The sequence below is a fragment of the Fukomys damarensis genome, unplaced genomic scaffold, assembly GCF_012274545.1.
Source record: "Fukomys damarensis isolate Sample0158 unplaced genomic scaffold, DMR_v1.0_HiC HiC_scaffold_37, whole genome shotgun sequence".
NCBI lineage: Eukaryota > Metazoa > Chordata > Mammalia > Rodentia > Bathyergidae > Fukomys > Fukomys damarensis.
Window position 1 is genome coordinate 11,490,620 of NW_022900949.1, and position 13,647 is coordinate 11,504,266.

Genomic DNA, 13,647 nt, shown 5'->3' on the forward strand with positions numbered 1-13,647 from the left:
ATTTCTGTACAATGCCAACTCAACACAGTAAACTGGGATCTTTTTCCAAAGTTGACAGCACAGTTAAAGTCTCCAAAAATTGAAATTATATAAATAAAGACCAATAATAGCAGTATGCTATGCATCAATAGCAACAGCTTTTCCAGGTTCTGAAGTCATTTAAACAAAACTAGACATTCAACGCATTCCACTAAAAAAAACAAAAACAAGGGCTGGGGATTTAGCTCAGTGGTTCTACCACCTGCCTTGCAAACACAAAGACCTCAGTTCGATCCCTGGTAACAAAACAAAAAACCAAAAACAAAAAAAAACAAATAAATACCCAGAAAACAGCAAAGTTCTGTTACTGCTGAGGTACCTGGCACCATTTTTTAATTAGCATATTAAGCATCATCTGGAAAGAGAACATTCTAGAGTAACATTAAAAACAGCTCTGATAAAGCATGGTCACTACTACCTATCATAAAGCAGGTACAAGATATTTTACATTCACAGAGGTACGCTATAGTACTGCCCTACATCTATTACTAGAATCACTTTTGGTTTGAAATTTACTTTGTCTGTGAACAAGATTGCTACCCCTGCTTTATTCTGGGCTCCTGTCACATGGAGAATTGTTTTCCATCCTTTCATTTTCAGTCCATGGGCTTCTTTTTGCACTAGGTGTGTTTCTTGTATATAACCTATTACAGGGTTTTGCTTCTTAGTCCATTCTGCTAGTCTATTTCTCTTGATTGGTGAGTTGAGGCCATTGACATTGATGGTTATCACTGATATGTACTGGCTTATTACTGTCCTGTTATTGGCCTTTTGTTGACTTTTTACTTTTTCGCCTTCTCCTTTTAGTTTCTTGCCTTACCTATTTGATTTGCTCTGTTGGGCCTCACGGTGTTGTTACCTTCATTGTCATATTTCTAGGATCTTGTTTAGAATTGCTTGTAGTGCTAGTCTGGTATTCACGTAGCTTCTCAGGTGTTCTTTGTCGTGAAAGTATCTTATTTCCCCATCCATTTTGAAAGAGAGTTTTGCAGGATAAATCAGTCTAGGTTGGAGGTTGTTCTCTTTTAATACTTGTTTTGTTATTTTTTGTATCAGGGATTGAACTCGGGTCCTTGCACTTGCAAGGTAGGTGCCGGAACCACTGAACTAAATCCCCAGCTGAATTTTTATTTTTAAACTGGTATTAGGGAGATCAGTCATAGGGTGGTTTGATGTTAAGATGATAAAGTGTGCACATAAGAAAATGCCTCCAATTTTTAAGGTTTGATCTCATGTCAAGTGGCAATATGCAGCATTATAATTTCTGATTATACCAGACAGCAGCCCTATGTGTTCATTTCAGCATATGCATACATGTACAAAAACTGAAACTCAGCCAGGCCTGGTGGCACAGGTCTGTAATCCCAGGACTCGGGATGCTGAGGCAGGAGGATCGCTGTGAGTTTGAGAGTACCCTGGGCTTCAGAGTGAGTTCCAGGTCAGTCTCAACTCTACATAGTGAGACCATCTCAAAAAAAAAAAAAAACTGTAGTTGATATATGTGCAATAAATTATATGTAGTCAACACTATAAAATACACAACAAAGTACATGATTTTGCCCAATCTTATGCTAATGACTTGAAAACATTTAATGTAAGCTACATAGATTTCATGTTTATTAGGATGGTTTATTAAATAAAAACTTCTAGATAACTATAATGGTTACCAAAGAGAACTGCCTTTACCACTCATTGCATTCAAAAGAGGAAGAAGCTGCACCACAACAAATAACACTTAATATCCTAAAACACTAAACCAATCAAAATTTCTATGGTTAATGCTCTTCATGATGAACTATAGTCAGATATGGTGTGTGCACAGACTTATCGTAATTCATTAATGCCACATGACAAAAGAAATGGTCCAGGTGTTCTCTGGTAAGAAAGATACTCAAATCAGCCTAATGTACCTTTTGTATAATGAGCAAAGAACAGATTACAGAGTATAACTTACATGATGGAAAAACACTGCTCACATACTAATGACTCTTGACATCAAAGAAAACTCAGCAAAGTTATACATGGAGTAAGTACATCTATGTTGAAAATGACATTTAGAGATCTACTCTAGGTAAAGAAAACATTTTGTTAATCTCAAGGGTATGTTACATATTTAAAATGTTTGAACTCATCCATGAATGCAAAGCAGTTCAAAATGTCAGGTCAAGACAAAGCTTATTTATTAGAGGTCAATCAATCCACCGACTGCCTAGAAAGGACGATGGCGAGTCCTAAAGAAAAAAAAAAAGACAATAGAGACTTGCATAGTTTCAAAGAGGGGTGGGAGGGTTGCTGGGAGGTTAGTGCCTCAGAGTGGGCACAGACAAAGACACTCCAAACTTACTATTTACTGGGCTCATAGGGAGTATCAGATGAATCAGGTGGCAATAATCCTAAATTCATAAGGATCTTACAATTTGAGGGAGTATCAAATGTCTCAGACAGCAGCAGTAATCCTGCGACAGTAAGGATCTTACACTGATGAAGAGCTTATGTTGGGATGAGTTCAGCTGATAAGGAATTTGTCCCTCCCAGGTGAAAACCATTCTTCTTGTGTTACTACTCCATTCTCAAAGAACCAGGTTGTCTTCAGCTGATGTAGTCTTACCCTTGAGCATCACATCACAGGACTATTTTGAGATCTCAGACAACCCTAATCATAATTGTGAAATAATTTCCCCAAAAATATTGTAGAATGGCTCCTGACACTTATTAGCTGATTTGATTTTTATAAGACTTACCCAAATCATTTGCTTTTTCAAAAAAATTTTTTTTTGTACCAGGGACTGAACTCGGGCCCTTGTGCTTGTGAGGCAGCGGTGGAACCACTGAGCCATCTGGCTCATTTGGTTTTTTCTTTAACAAAACTTAATAAGAGTATATGCCCTTAAATTTATTTTACTACTTTTATCAAGTTTGAATTCTGTATCCAACTAGTGAGCTCAACTGATCTCCCACCTTACTTTCCCTAGCAGCAGGACTACAGGCAAGCACCACACTGCTCAGATAAATGATTATCTGGAAGCATACACATACACACAGAAGTGAAACACATACATGATAGATCTATATTAAAAGTGGGGTATGATTTTATATGTACATGAGATTTTCAGCAAATTTCATTCAGATAGTGTGCTTTCTAGAGCATGCTACACTAATTACTTTGCATACAATTCTTTGTATTACTTTTATAGGACTCTACTGCATCAGGAATTTTCATGACTTTAATGTTTTTACAACTGACAACCTTTTTTCACAATCAGAAAGTATTAATCCAGTGTGCATTCACACATGTGCCAAATAAAGGCTCTGACACATATCTAGTCAAAGTTTTCCTCCATACCATGTTACAATTGTGACTCAAGCACAATGACTAAAGACATTTCCATATGCTTTGCACTAACAGAAGTCCTCTCTTGTGCAGCCTCACGAATGCTAGAAAAGTCATCTGAAAATGAAGCCTTCTCACATTCTATATTTAGGGTTGCTCTCAGCTATTGAGTTCTTCTGTGTCTGTGAAAGCAAGTGTAACAATTGCAAACTTTCCCACATGGTAAACACACAAATGGTTTCTATTGAGTTTTAACATGTGTTAGGGAAATGGGTAATATATATGATTTTCCAAACTGCTTCCAATGAAGTAGTTTCCATTGTGAGTTTTTTCATGGTTTCTCAAGTGACTAGGAAAGTTTCCCACATTGCTTACTCCCTATGGTTTCTCCCCACTGTGCACCTTTTTATGTCTTTCAAAAGTCTTTTCCCAAAAGAAGGCTTTCCCACATTGTTTACATTCATATGGTTTCTCACCACTGTGAACTTTTTTATGTCTTTGAAAATTTTTTTTCCAACGGAAGGCCTTCCCACACTGCTTACACTTATATGGTCTCTCTTTAGTGTGAACTTTTGTATGTTTATGAAAACCACGTTCCCAAAGGAAGGATTTCCCACACTGTTTACACTCATATGGTTTCTCTTCACTGTGTACTCTTTTATGTCTATGAAAAGAACTTTCCCAAATGAAGGATTTCCCACATTGTTTACATTCATATGGTTTCTCTTCACTGTGAATTCTTTTATGTTTATGAAAAGAAGTGTTCCAAAGGAAGGCTTTACCACATTGTTTACACTCATATGATTTCTTTCCAGAGTGAAGTCTTATATGTCTTTGAAGACTAGTTTTCCAAAGGAAGGCTTTACCACATTGTTTACACTCATATAATTTCTCTCCAGAGTGAAGTTTTATATGTTTTTTAAGACTACTTTCCCAAAGGAAGCCTTTCCCACATTGCTTACATACATATGGTTTTTCCTCAGAATGAATTTTCTTATGTTGTTGAAGGGCATTGTAAGAAAGAAAAACTTTTTCACATTCTATACATGGATAAAGCTTCTCTCCAGTGTGAATCCTTTCATGTATTCGAAAGGCACCAGAACAAACAAAAGCTTTTCCACAGTGGTTACACACATAGGGTTTCTTGCCACAGGGAAACTTTTCATGGTATCTAAAAGAACTGTGATGAGAGAAAGCTTTCTCACATTGCTTGCACACATAGGGTTTCTCTCCAGTGTGAATTCTTTCATGTGCCTGAAGGCCATTTAAACGACTGAAGGTTTTCCCACAATGCTTACAGATGTAGGGTTTCTCTCCATTGTGAATTCTTTCATGTATTTGAAGGGTACTGGAACTTCTACAGATTCTCCCACAATGCTTACATACCTGGCATTTCTTTCCACTGTGAATTCTTTTATGTCTTTGAAGTAAAGTGGAACAAGTAAAGTCATTCCCATCTTGTTTACATTCATAAGGCTCCTCTCTAGTTTGAGTCCTTTCAACTTTCTGAAATCCTTGGGGATAAATGAAGGCTTTCCCACTTTCCTTATGATGATAAAGCCTCACTCCATATTCTTGATTTTCATAACGTTTGAATACAGTGTGACCTCTGAGGGGCACTCTGCAGGATGAAAGACAAACATGGACCTCTCCAAAAAAACAGCTTTCAGATGGTAAAACTCCAGGGGAAGTTCTCTTTTTTAAAACATGCTCTGGTGTCTGATCGAAGTTTTCACCATATTGACTGTCTTTGTTATATTCACAGAGTTTGCCTATAACTTGACTTCTATTAAAAAAAAATAAAAAGACAAGAACATTAATTAGATTTTGGATATTCATGATTTGGCAGAAGTGCTAGCTTTTTGCTCTGTAACAACTTTTGAATATGTGTGGACTGACTGCTCTTCAGGATAATTCAAGCATAGGTATTATTAAAACAGTGGTATTCATGAGTTTTTAAATATGGTATCCACGTTAGGCAAACACTGAATTTCAGTCAACTCTGTAGACACTGGAGTTTTGCTGATATAAAATTCTAGAAACTAAAATCACGTTGATTTTGGAATATAGTGAACCCTTGACTTACAAACTCAGTTCCCAAGGGCTAGTTGTAATTCAAGTTGGCTTTAAGTCAAGGTAATAGAAGAGGCAGTTGAATCTTCCATTAATATAATTACCCAAGTTGTTCATGTCAGGCCGGTTTTGAGAGTCCAGTGTACTTGCATATCCATAATGTTATCATAAATATTGGCTTAAGTATAAATACAAAATTCATTTTTATTTCATATATATCTTATATCAGAACCGTAACGTAATTTCACATGACATTTTAATAAATTTGTACATGAAGCAAAATTTGCAAATATTCAATCCGAAACTGTCAGTGTCCCATAGGTGTCCAAGACTGGCATATTTCAGAATTTCCACATATAGATGTTCACTTTATATTTCATTTCTGACAAAGTTTTCAGGGATTAAATTAAACTGAAGCTGGCTTTAATTTATTTCTATCATTTACTTGTTTGTAAAATTTTCTGAAATTCCAGGACTTTGATGGACACTCCTCTTTTGAGTACAAATTACCTCATGCCTAGGCCCCACACTAGAGCTGGGAGAACCATGAACTGTGTACTCTGCTTCTAGTCAAGGCTAATGTCCATGCCAAGGAACACACTAGAGCTGGGAGGACCTGGGGATTGCACACCATGCCATGGGATCTCCATGAGACAAAAAAGTAGAAACAAGCAACAGACCATCCTGCTGAGGAGAAGAGTTCTACTGTAGGAATGAAGTGATATTCTACCAGAAATTGGATGAGAGAAAGCCTTGAAGACAGGCTTGGAGAGGGTGAGCACAAAATAGAGATTTCCTGGGATCACCTGGGAGGCCAGGGCTCATATCAGGAAAATCATGGAGCCTGTATCATGTTGTGGGATGACAGGTTTGGTGGATCACTTGTCAGAAGGGGCAGTTCTAAAGAAGAAAGAATTAAATCTAGCAGTAAGTTTGGACTCTGGCACTGCTGCCTAAATCCAGCAGAAATTAATAGTAAGCCATAGAAACAAGTTCAAATATTGCATGGTTTCTCAAATGAGAGCACCCTCCAAGACAGACAGACAGACATACACACACACAAATAAAGAGCAAATTAGGAGATAAGCAGGAAAAGGAGAGAAATTGAAAGTTTTCTCCAAATCACACAGTCCAATGTTTCAAAACATATTTCCTCATGTGTAGTTATTTCTTGATCCTAATCTTAGCTAAGAGTAAGTGAATAAAACCATTTAAGTAATTGTGAACCTTATTCTAGTTTTGTTGAAATTTTTATTAATATAACTTCTATGGGAGAAAAAAACCCAAATTACCTTAGATTTTTCCTGGGCTTTTGGCATTCATCTTCAATGTTTGGGTCTTCACATTTTTGTTCTAAAACACGGAATGAGCAAAATCATTAGGAATAAAAACTTATAGAAAAATTATTAGATTCTAGCTAGATTCACTGCGTTATATAATTAATTATGCCTGAAATATTCCTCTAAATATTCCGGTTCCATTTCCACATTAAGGAAATGGCACTGATGTTCAAGACACACTTGTTCAAATCATCTTTACCTATGGCAACCAGGTTCCTCAGGGTTTCCTTCATTACGTCTCTGTACAGCTTCTTTTGCAAAGGACTCAAAAGAGCCCACTCCTCCAGAGTGAAGTTCAAGGCCACATCCTTAAAGGTTACTGACTCCTAAAACAATTACACATACATTCTGATGAGAAAAAGTGACAGTCATTGTAATGAGGATCTATATTCACTTCATTAAAACTTCACATCACTGTTTTCCTCATACGTTTACTGAACGTTTTATTTATTCTATAGTCTCATACAACAATTCTGAGTAGATTTGGACTATGTGAGTCATTCCAATTTCTCTTTCTGTATCACATCCAATAACAAATTCCTACTACTGAGTGCTCAGAAGAAAGTTAACATCAACTCTCCTGAAACAACATATTTTTAGAAATGTCTCAGAACAAAGTTCAACTTTCTTGGTACCTGGAGCTGCTACTAGGATGTACTACACCAACGTAACTATAAAGAATATTCTATTTGTTTAACAACTCTCATCTCTCTAAAGAGGAGCCTACCTACCACCCCCAACCAAAATACACTCTGGTGAATACCAAATGAGCGGGTTTGACAGGTGCTATTCAAAACCTCCTCCTAATTTGTTCCTCAGGGACTTGAACACACCCTTTGTGATTATACTGAGAGACAATTTTTGCAAGCTTCTGATTGGTGTCTCAGGCTAATCCATAATTAAGTAACATATGAATCATGGAGGATAATTTACCAATAAATAAGCATTACATCATCCACTGCACTGTCAATGAGCAACAAAACAGGGAAGGATGGTATCCCCAAGATGTTTCCTCTCATGCATACTGATGAGCTTGTACAGTTTCTAAAACATACCTTAAACTACACAAAAACTACCATGTTCCTATATATACATATACTTAGTAAAAGATAAAATATGATATACAAAACATGCTATAACCTTGGTTGAAAAAAGTTAAGTTATAAGAAAAACTGTAGCAAAAAAGCAAAATGTTTTGCATGAATAGGTGAACAGTTGATAAAATCCACTTCAACGTCCTTTCATTGGAATTTTAATGCAATATACACACCAGTTCTACTCTAATGTCCCAAGAATATGTTCATTTGTGTTGGGAGTCATATAAATTATTTTTAACAGCACTATAATATAAGCACGGGAAAAATGCAAGACTATGACGATTGAAATAGATGAGAAAAAAACTGCTCTGTGCTTCATATATGGGCATGTATAATATATACTCAGTCGAAGAATCCAGATAGTGTGCTTTCTTTAAAATTCTTTTAACACATACTCAAAGTTTCAAAGGGCCAAAATGGAAAGGATATCGCTTAAAAAAAAAAAAAATCACATATGGGCAAAGGAAAAGTAGACAAAAATCAGGAATAGTGGTCACCTATTCACCTGTGAGGTGAGAGGGATACGACTGGCAAAAAACACTTGGAGACTATGACGACTGCCAAAGGTCCATTTAAGAATATTTATTAAAATGCCAAGTATAATTACTAATGCCTTTTAACTTTTTAATTATTCTTTTCTAAATATACTTCACAATAAATGATTTCAATAAAATTCTCCTCAGGAAAGAACACATCTGTCTGCCCTGAATGGTGGCCGTGAGAGTCACAGCTCACAGCCTGGCAACAACAATGTATAAAAGAGCAAGCAGAAAAATAAATAAATAAAATTGAACAACTAATTTTCCATCCATGACAGAAGATTAAAAAAAAAAAACAGCAAGCAGAAGCCAGAATACACGCTGGCCATCAGTGGACAGCAAGTTTACAGTGTGTAGACAATTAGACACCCTACATCGTAGGGCAAACTACCTTGCCCATCTATACAATTGTGGCTCTGATGTTGATATGTGACAATATAGCATAAAACAAAAGAGGACATAAAAAATTATTAATCACATAAGCAGGAAAGCTTCTCAGCCAGGTAGCTCGTGCCTAGAGATTATCTAGAGATAGAGAAGCCTTGGTCTGGAAGACCTACTGAAGTTAGTAGGGAATCTGCTGACATGAAGATGTCCAATTCATCTTCATCTTGTTGTACAGCTGTAGAAAGGAAACGGATTTTAAAGGCAGCAAAGCAGGCCAAAGATGGAGCCTTTGCAGCTTCACCCTCTAATAATCAGACAGCTGCTGTATTATTTGGGTTCCCAATAATAGGGGGCAGAGAAGCAAAATGAAAGTTATACAACAAGGCCATTTTAACTGGTGTGCTACAAGGGATGCCCAAACCTGTGAACTATGATAAGCTCAGTTCTATTAGGGCCTCATAAGAACCCAGTTGCCTTTCAGCTTCAGCTTGAAGAGGCACTCTGTAAATACAGTAAGGTAGACTCTGAGTCTAAAAAAGATCAAATTAGCTTAAGGCAGTAATTTAAAAGTCAGTCAGCTCCAGATATTAGGAAAAGGCTCCAAAAACTCCAACTGGGCACAGAGACCAAAGTAAGCCAGGTGGTCAAAGACGCTTACTTGGTGTTCAATAACCATGATAAAGTAGAGGACAAATGAGAACTGTGTAAGGAAAGGAGGCAGGGTTAAGGTTAGGATTTCACCGCTTTCTGTAAGAAGCACTATCAAGAGACATTGTAGAAATTAGCTGATGCTTTTAGTACAGTTTGAAACAAAGGAGCTGAGTCACTCCCTTTCCTCCATTCAATTGTAAACACCACCTTAAGGATTATTCATGCTTTCATATCTGAAGAGGTACAAAGTAAAATAACAAAAGCTTAGGAAGTCACAATGATTGAAGCTGCAGATCACTAACATCCCTGAGAGAGGGAGCAGGAGGCATCTAGAATCAGAGGGGCCTGACCTTTTAAATATTGGAGGCCAGAGTTATTGAAGGCTTTTTTTTTTTCTATTGCCCTTCTGCCTAGTGAATATACACATCTTAAAATGAGAAATATGTTATATGAAGGAAATCAATAAAACTTCAGAAAACACAGAGCTGTAGTAAGAATTGTCTTCCAAACCCTAGACACAGAAACTCCATCTCTGTGGTGTAAGACTTGAATAAGCTAAAGTGACTCCATGCTAATAAGCCAGACTGTGCTTCTTCATATGCTAATTGCTAACTTAGCTAACAGCCTGCCCAGGGGCAAATGGTATGACAAAAGGTGACCACAGAAGATTTCCTGCATAAGATAAGCAATGCGCTTGCAGTCTTGTTCTGTGAATTCCCTCTTTGTTAAGAAAAACCTTTTAAAAAGTACCTCAGCCCCTAAGCAGTTGCTTCTCTGAGCTACCTGGCTCCGGGAGTGCCATTTGGCCAGACTAATAAAGGTCTATTTACCATCTACCCTGCTGTGTTCCTTCCTGGGTTTCTCCTTTCTCAGTCGAGCTCCCGGAGCCTCGCTGGGTGTTAGGGCCCAGCATTGTGGAGGCCTTTTTGGGCTGTTCACGCTCCGTGGAGTGGAAGTGAGACTTTAAATCTTACAGTGGTGCACACAACCCTCTCAGTGTGGCCTTCCAATGGGTCCTTCAGCCCCCACCAGGTGCTGGAGTCTGTGCCACACTGCGAATAACAAGATTATCTGACACTGAAGTTAGACATTTCTGACCAAGACAGGTGGGAGCAGGGTACACACAACTTATCCCATGGACCATTCTTGATTTTGAGCCTAATTTTCCTGTTTCAATTAGTGCTCTATAAAAATAGTACAGTGGTTTTCTGCACAGGGGAGTTGTATTAGTAGCAATACAGCCTCCAAGCTGTTCAGTGCTTTGTAAGCAACACCTAATAACCTAATAACCAGTCACTCAACAACCGAGTGTCCAAGTTGCTCTTTCAATTGTCAACCTCTCAGAATCCAGAGGAAGATGTTTACAGATCTCCAAGCCCTTTTTGGGTGTAAGAACTTCTCAGCACTCTCTAGGCCAAACTGCCTTTGCTAATACAAGCCTCTGAGATATGTGCTTATAACTCTGACATGCAGAGAGCCACAAACAAGCAGGAATACGCTTTGGCTCCCTTTCTGGCATCGCACCTGCCTCCCAGTACAAGGTCCTAAATTCAATCCCTGGTACCGGAAAAACAAAACAACATTTGTGTCTGTACCTATAGATTAGAGCTGTTGCCAGACTCTTCTGAGGGGAACTTCTTCTTGCAGTGCTCAGTAACCATGGCTATAACTCACTGCAAGTCTACCTGTTGGCTATGTGGTAAAATTCCCCAATCTAGTCAAGCAGGCCTGCCCTGGAATATGATGGCTTTGTCTCTGACTCCTGCAAATAACAGTATTTTTATGAGGACTCCAGGGCCAAGTTGGGAACTTTTGTGAGTAATACAAATGAGTGAATGCATGTCATGGAGGTGATGGTACCAGAAAGAAGACTCAGCAACAGTAAGAAGGCATTAAAATAAGTCCTCACCATACATGACCTGGATAGCGGCTGAAGATGGACATCTGTACCCTCATACCACTTTGTGTCTTGAAAGCAAGAATGAACCAGTTCTTCCCTCCATGGACCTATGGGATGGTTTTCACCTGAAAGCACTTTTAAGTACAAGTGTAGAATAAGAAATGGACTGGCAGACAAAATGTCACCTAGTGGCATGGGACATACTATCCCCCTTCAGGCACAGGTTGGTGGTGTGGACTCACCTAGCTTACAAATGGACAGCAGGTGTGGAATAGAGTGACATCTCGCCCATCAGTCCCAGAAATTTGCCATCATGGAGGGGCCACCATGGCAGGGACTGGCATGGAAGGAATATCTCCTCAGTTTGTGCCCCAAGCCGGGGCAGTGAAGGTCTTAGTTCAGGTACAAGCTCTTCCCAACTGCACTGTCAAAGCATTAAACTCTACACGAGAGCACCCTCCTGCTGAACCAGGAAACATCCTGCATGCGCAGGGCAGTGCTGCAAAACAGAATGGCCTTGGATGTGTCTACTGCTGCCCAAGTGGGCACAGGTTCCCTCACTGACCCCACATCTGCACTCATATTCCACTTAATGAGCCTAATATAAGATGGTTTAAACCATCTAAAAGCTGGTATTTTTGTATAGTTGCATTGTCAATCATGTTTTTGCACCTTGGCTAGGCTCTCTACCTTGATAGGGACGGTGTGTACACAGGACTATCTGCTGCAGTCTATGCTGAAGTTCAACAGCCGCTCAGGGTCCAGCTCTTAGACAAAGGAGATAACACCCCCTCCAAAGCTCTGGGAGCATCACAGAAGAGGAGGAGGAAAGACTGTCAAAACTGTAGGAGTGGTGGAGTGTAGAGAGACTTGTTCTCCAAACCCCAGCAGAAAGAACTCCAACTCGTGGTGCATGCTGCCCCATTCCTGTCTAACTCTTCACTGGGCTTCTGGGTCCCTGCCAGGTGCTGATGCTCTGCACCAGATAGATGGTCGCACAACAAAGTCATCTACAACTGAGGCCAGACACTGTTTGCTGAGATGAGGAGTTTCCCGATAAGGATTGGATGCAAATGGAGTACACAAACTACTCCAAAGAACTCTTCTTGCTTTTCCTGTTCTGATTAGTGTTCTGTCAAACAGTAGTGTAGCCTAGAAGAGTTGGCAGCTTCTCTAGAAGCAGTCCAAAGCTATCCACTGCTTGATAAGTGACCCCTGATGAATTCATTTATTCATCAAGCCAGGTATGTCCAAGTTGTTCTTTGGACTTTCTTTTACATCCCTTCCAAACATTTTATGCAACAGTATCCAATACTCAAGAGTGTGGACTATTTGTAGGTAACTGTAAGGAATGAAGGAAAGCATGAAGGAGACGTAGGGAAGAGTATGAAGAAGAGGAGGTGGGAAGGGGAAAAGAAGGTAGGGCAGGCGGGGAGAGAGGGGAGAGAGAGGGAGAGGGAAGGAGAAAGAGGAGAAAGGGAAAGATAACAGGAGACACAGACAGAAAGACAGAGAAAAAGAACGCAAAGAATGAACAGAAAGGGATGAAGGTTCAAATGGGAGGAAAGAAAGGCAGGGACAAAAGAAGGGAGAAAAGGGAGGAAGAGCTTAAGTAAATGGGAGGCAAGAAAGAGGAAAGGAAGCAAGAGAAGGTGGGGGAGGAGAAATACAAGGACGGAGAGGGGGAAGTTAGGGAGGGAAGGAAGGGAAGGAAGGAAAGCAGGGAAGGGTGGAGGAGGAAATTCCTTCCAGGCACTGGAGGCTACTGGGCTTCAGGTGACGGAGCAGGGTGACAGTGCAGAGCCGCCATGTTGGAGGGGGACGTACATGTGGAAAAGTTCTTATCCCAGCCCTGGATGGTGCTAATTGTGTTCATACAAAGTACAGAAACAGGCAAGACAGTGGTTATGGACACATACAGAAAGGGGAAACTCTAAAGAAATGCAAGTAAATGGTATTATTCTAAATGTCAGGCTGGAGGTAACCCCTTTGGGTAGTTTATGTGATACAACACCTATTATATATTGATGTATTAAACATCTCATGCAATGAATAGAATACAGCACACTGTGAAAACTGTGATCCTTTGAAAGTATGGCTTCAGAATTTTGCATTTTGTTTCTCTTGGAATGGTAACAGGGGCTACAATTTGACCTACACCTATAACTTTTTTGGGGTACTGGGGCTCGAACTCAGGATCTTGTGCTTATGAGGCAGGTGTGGGCCACTGAGCTAAATCCCTGGCCCTTAGTCGATTCTTTTTTTTTTTTTTTTTTTTTTTTTTCTGGGG

At 39.3% G+C, this 13,647-nt stretch overlaps 1 protein-coding gene across 1 annotated transcript in view; it reads right to left on the minus strand.

The window, feature by feature from the left end:
• Window positions 1-2,884: 2,884 nt before the first annotated feature.
• LOC104869637 (zinc finger protein 791-like) overlaps window positions 2,885-13,647 on the minus strand; it is a 20,582-nt gene continuing 9,819 nt past the window's right edge. The window contains exons 2-4 of the mRNA XM_010634988.2: window positions 6,983-7,109; window positions 6,736-6,796; window positions 2,885-5,156 (exon numbers count right to left, since the gene is read on the minus strand). Of these exons, the coding sequence (XP_010633290.1) occupies window positions 3,749-5,156; window positions 6,736-6,796; window positions 6,983-7,109 (1,596 nt within the window). The 3' untranslated portion in view covers window positions 2,885-3,748. The remainder of the gene's footprint in view (window positions 5,157-6,735; window positions 6,797-6,982; window positions 7,110-13,647) is intronic.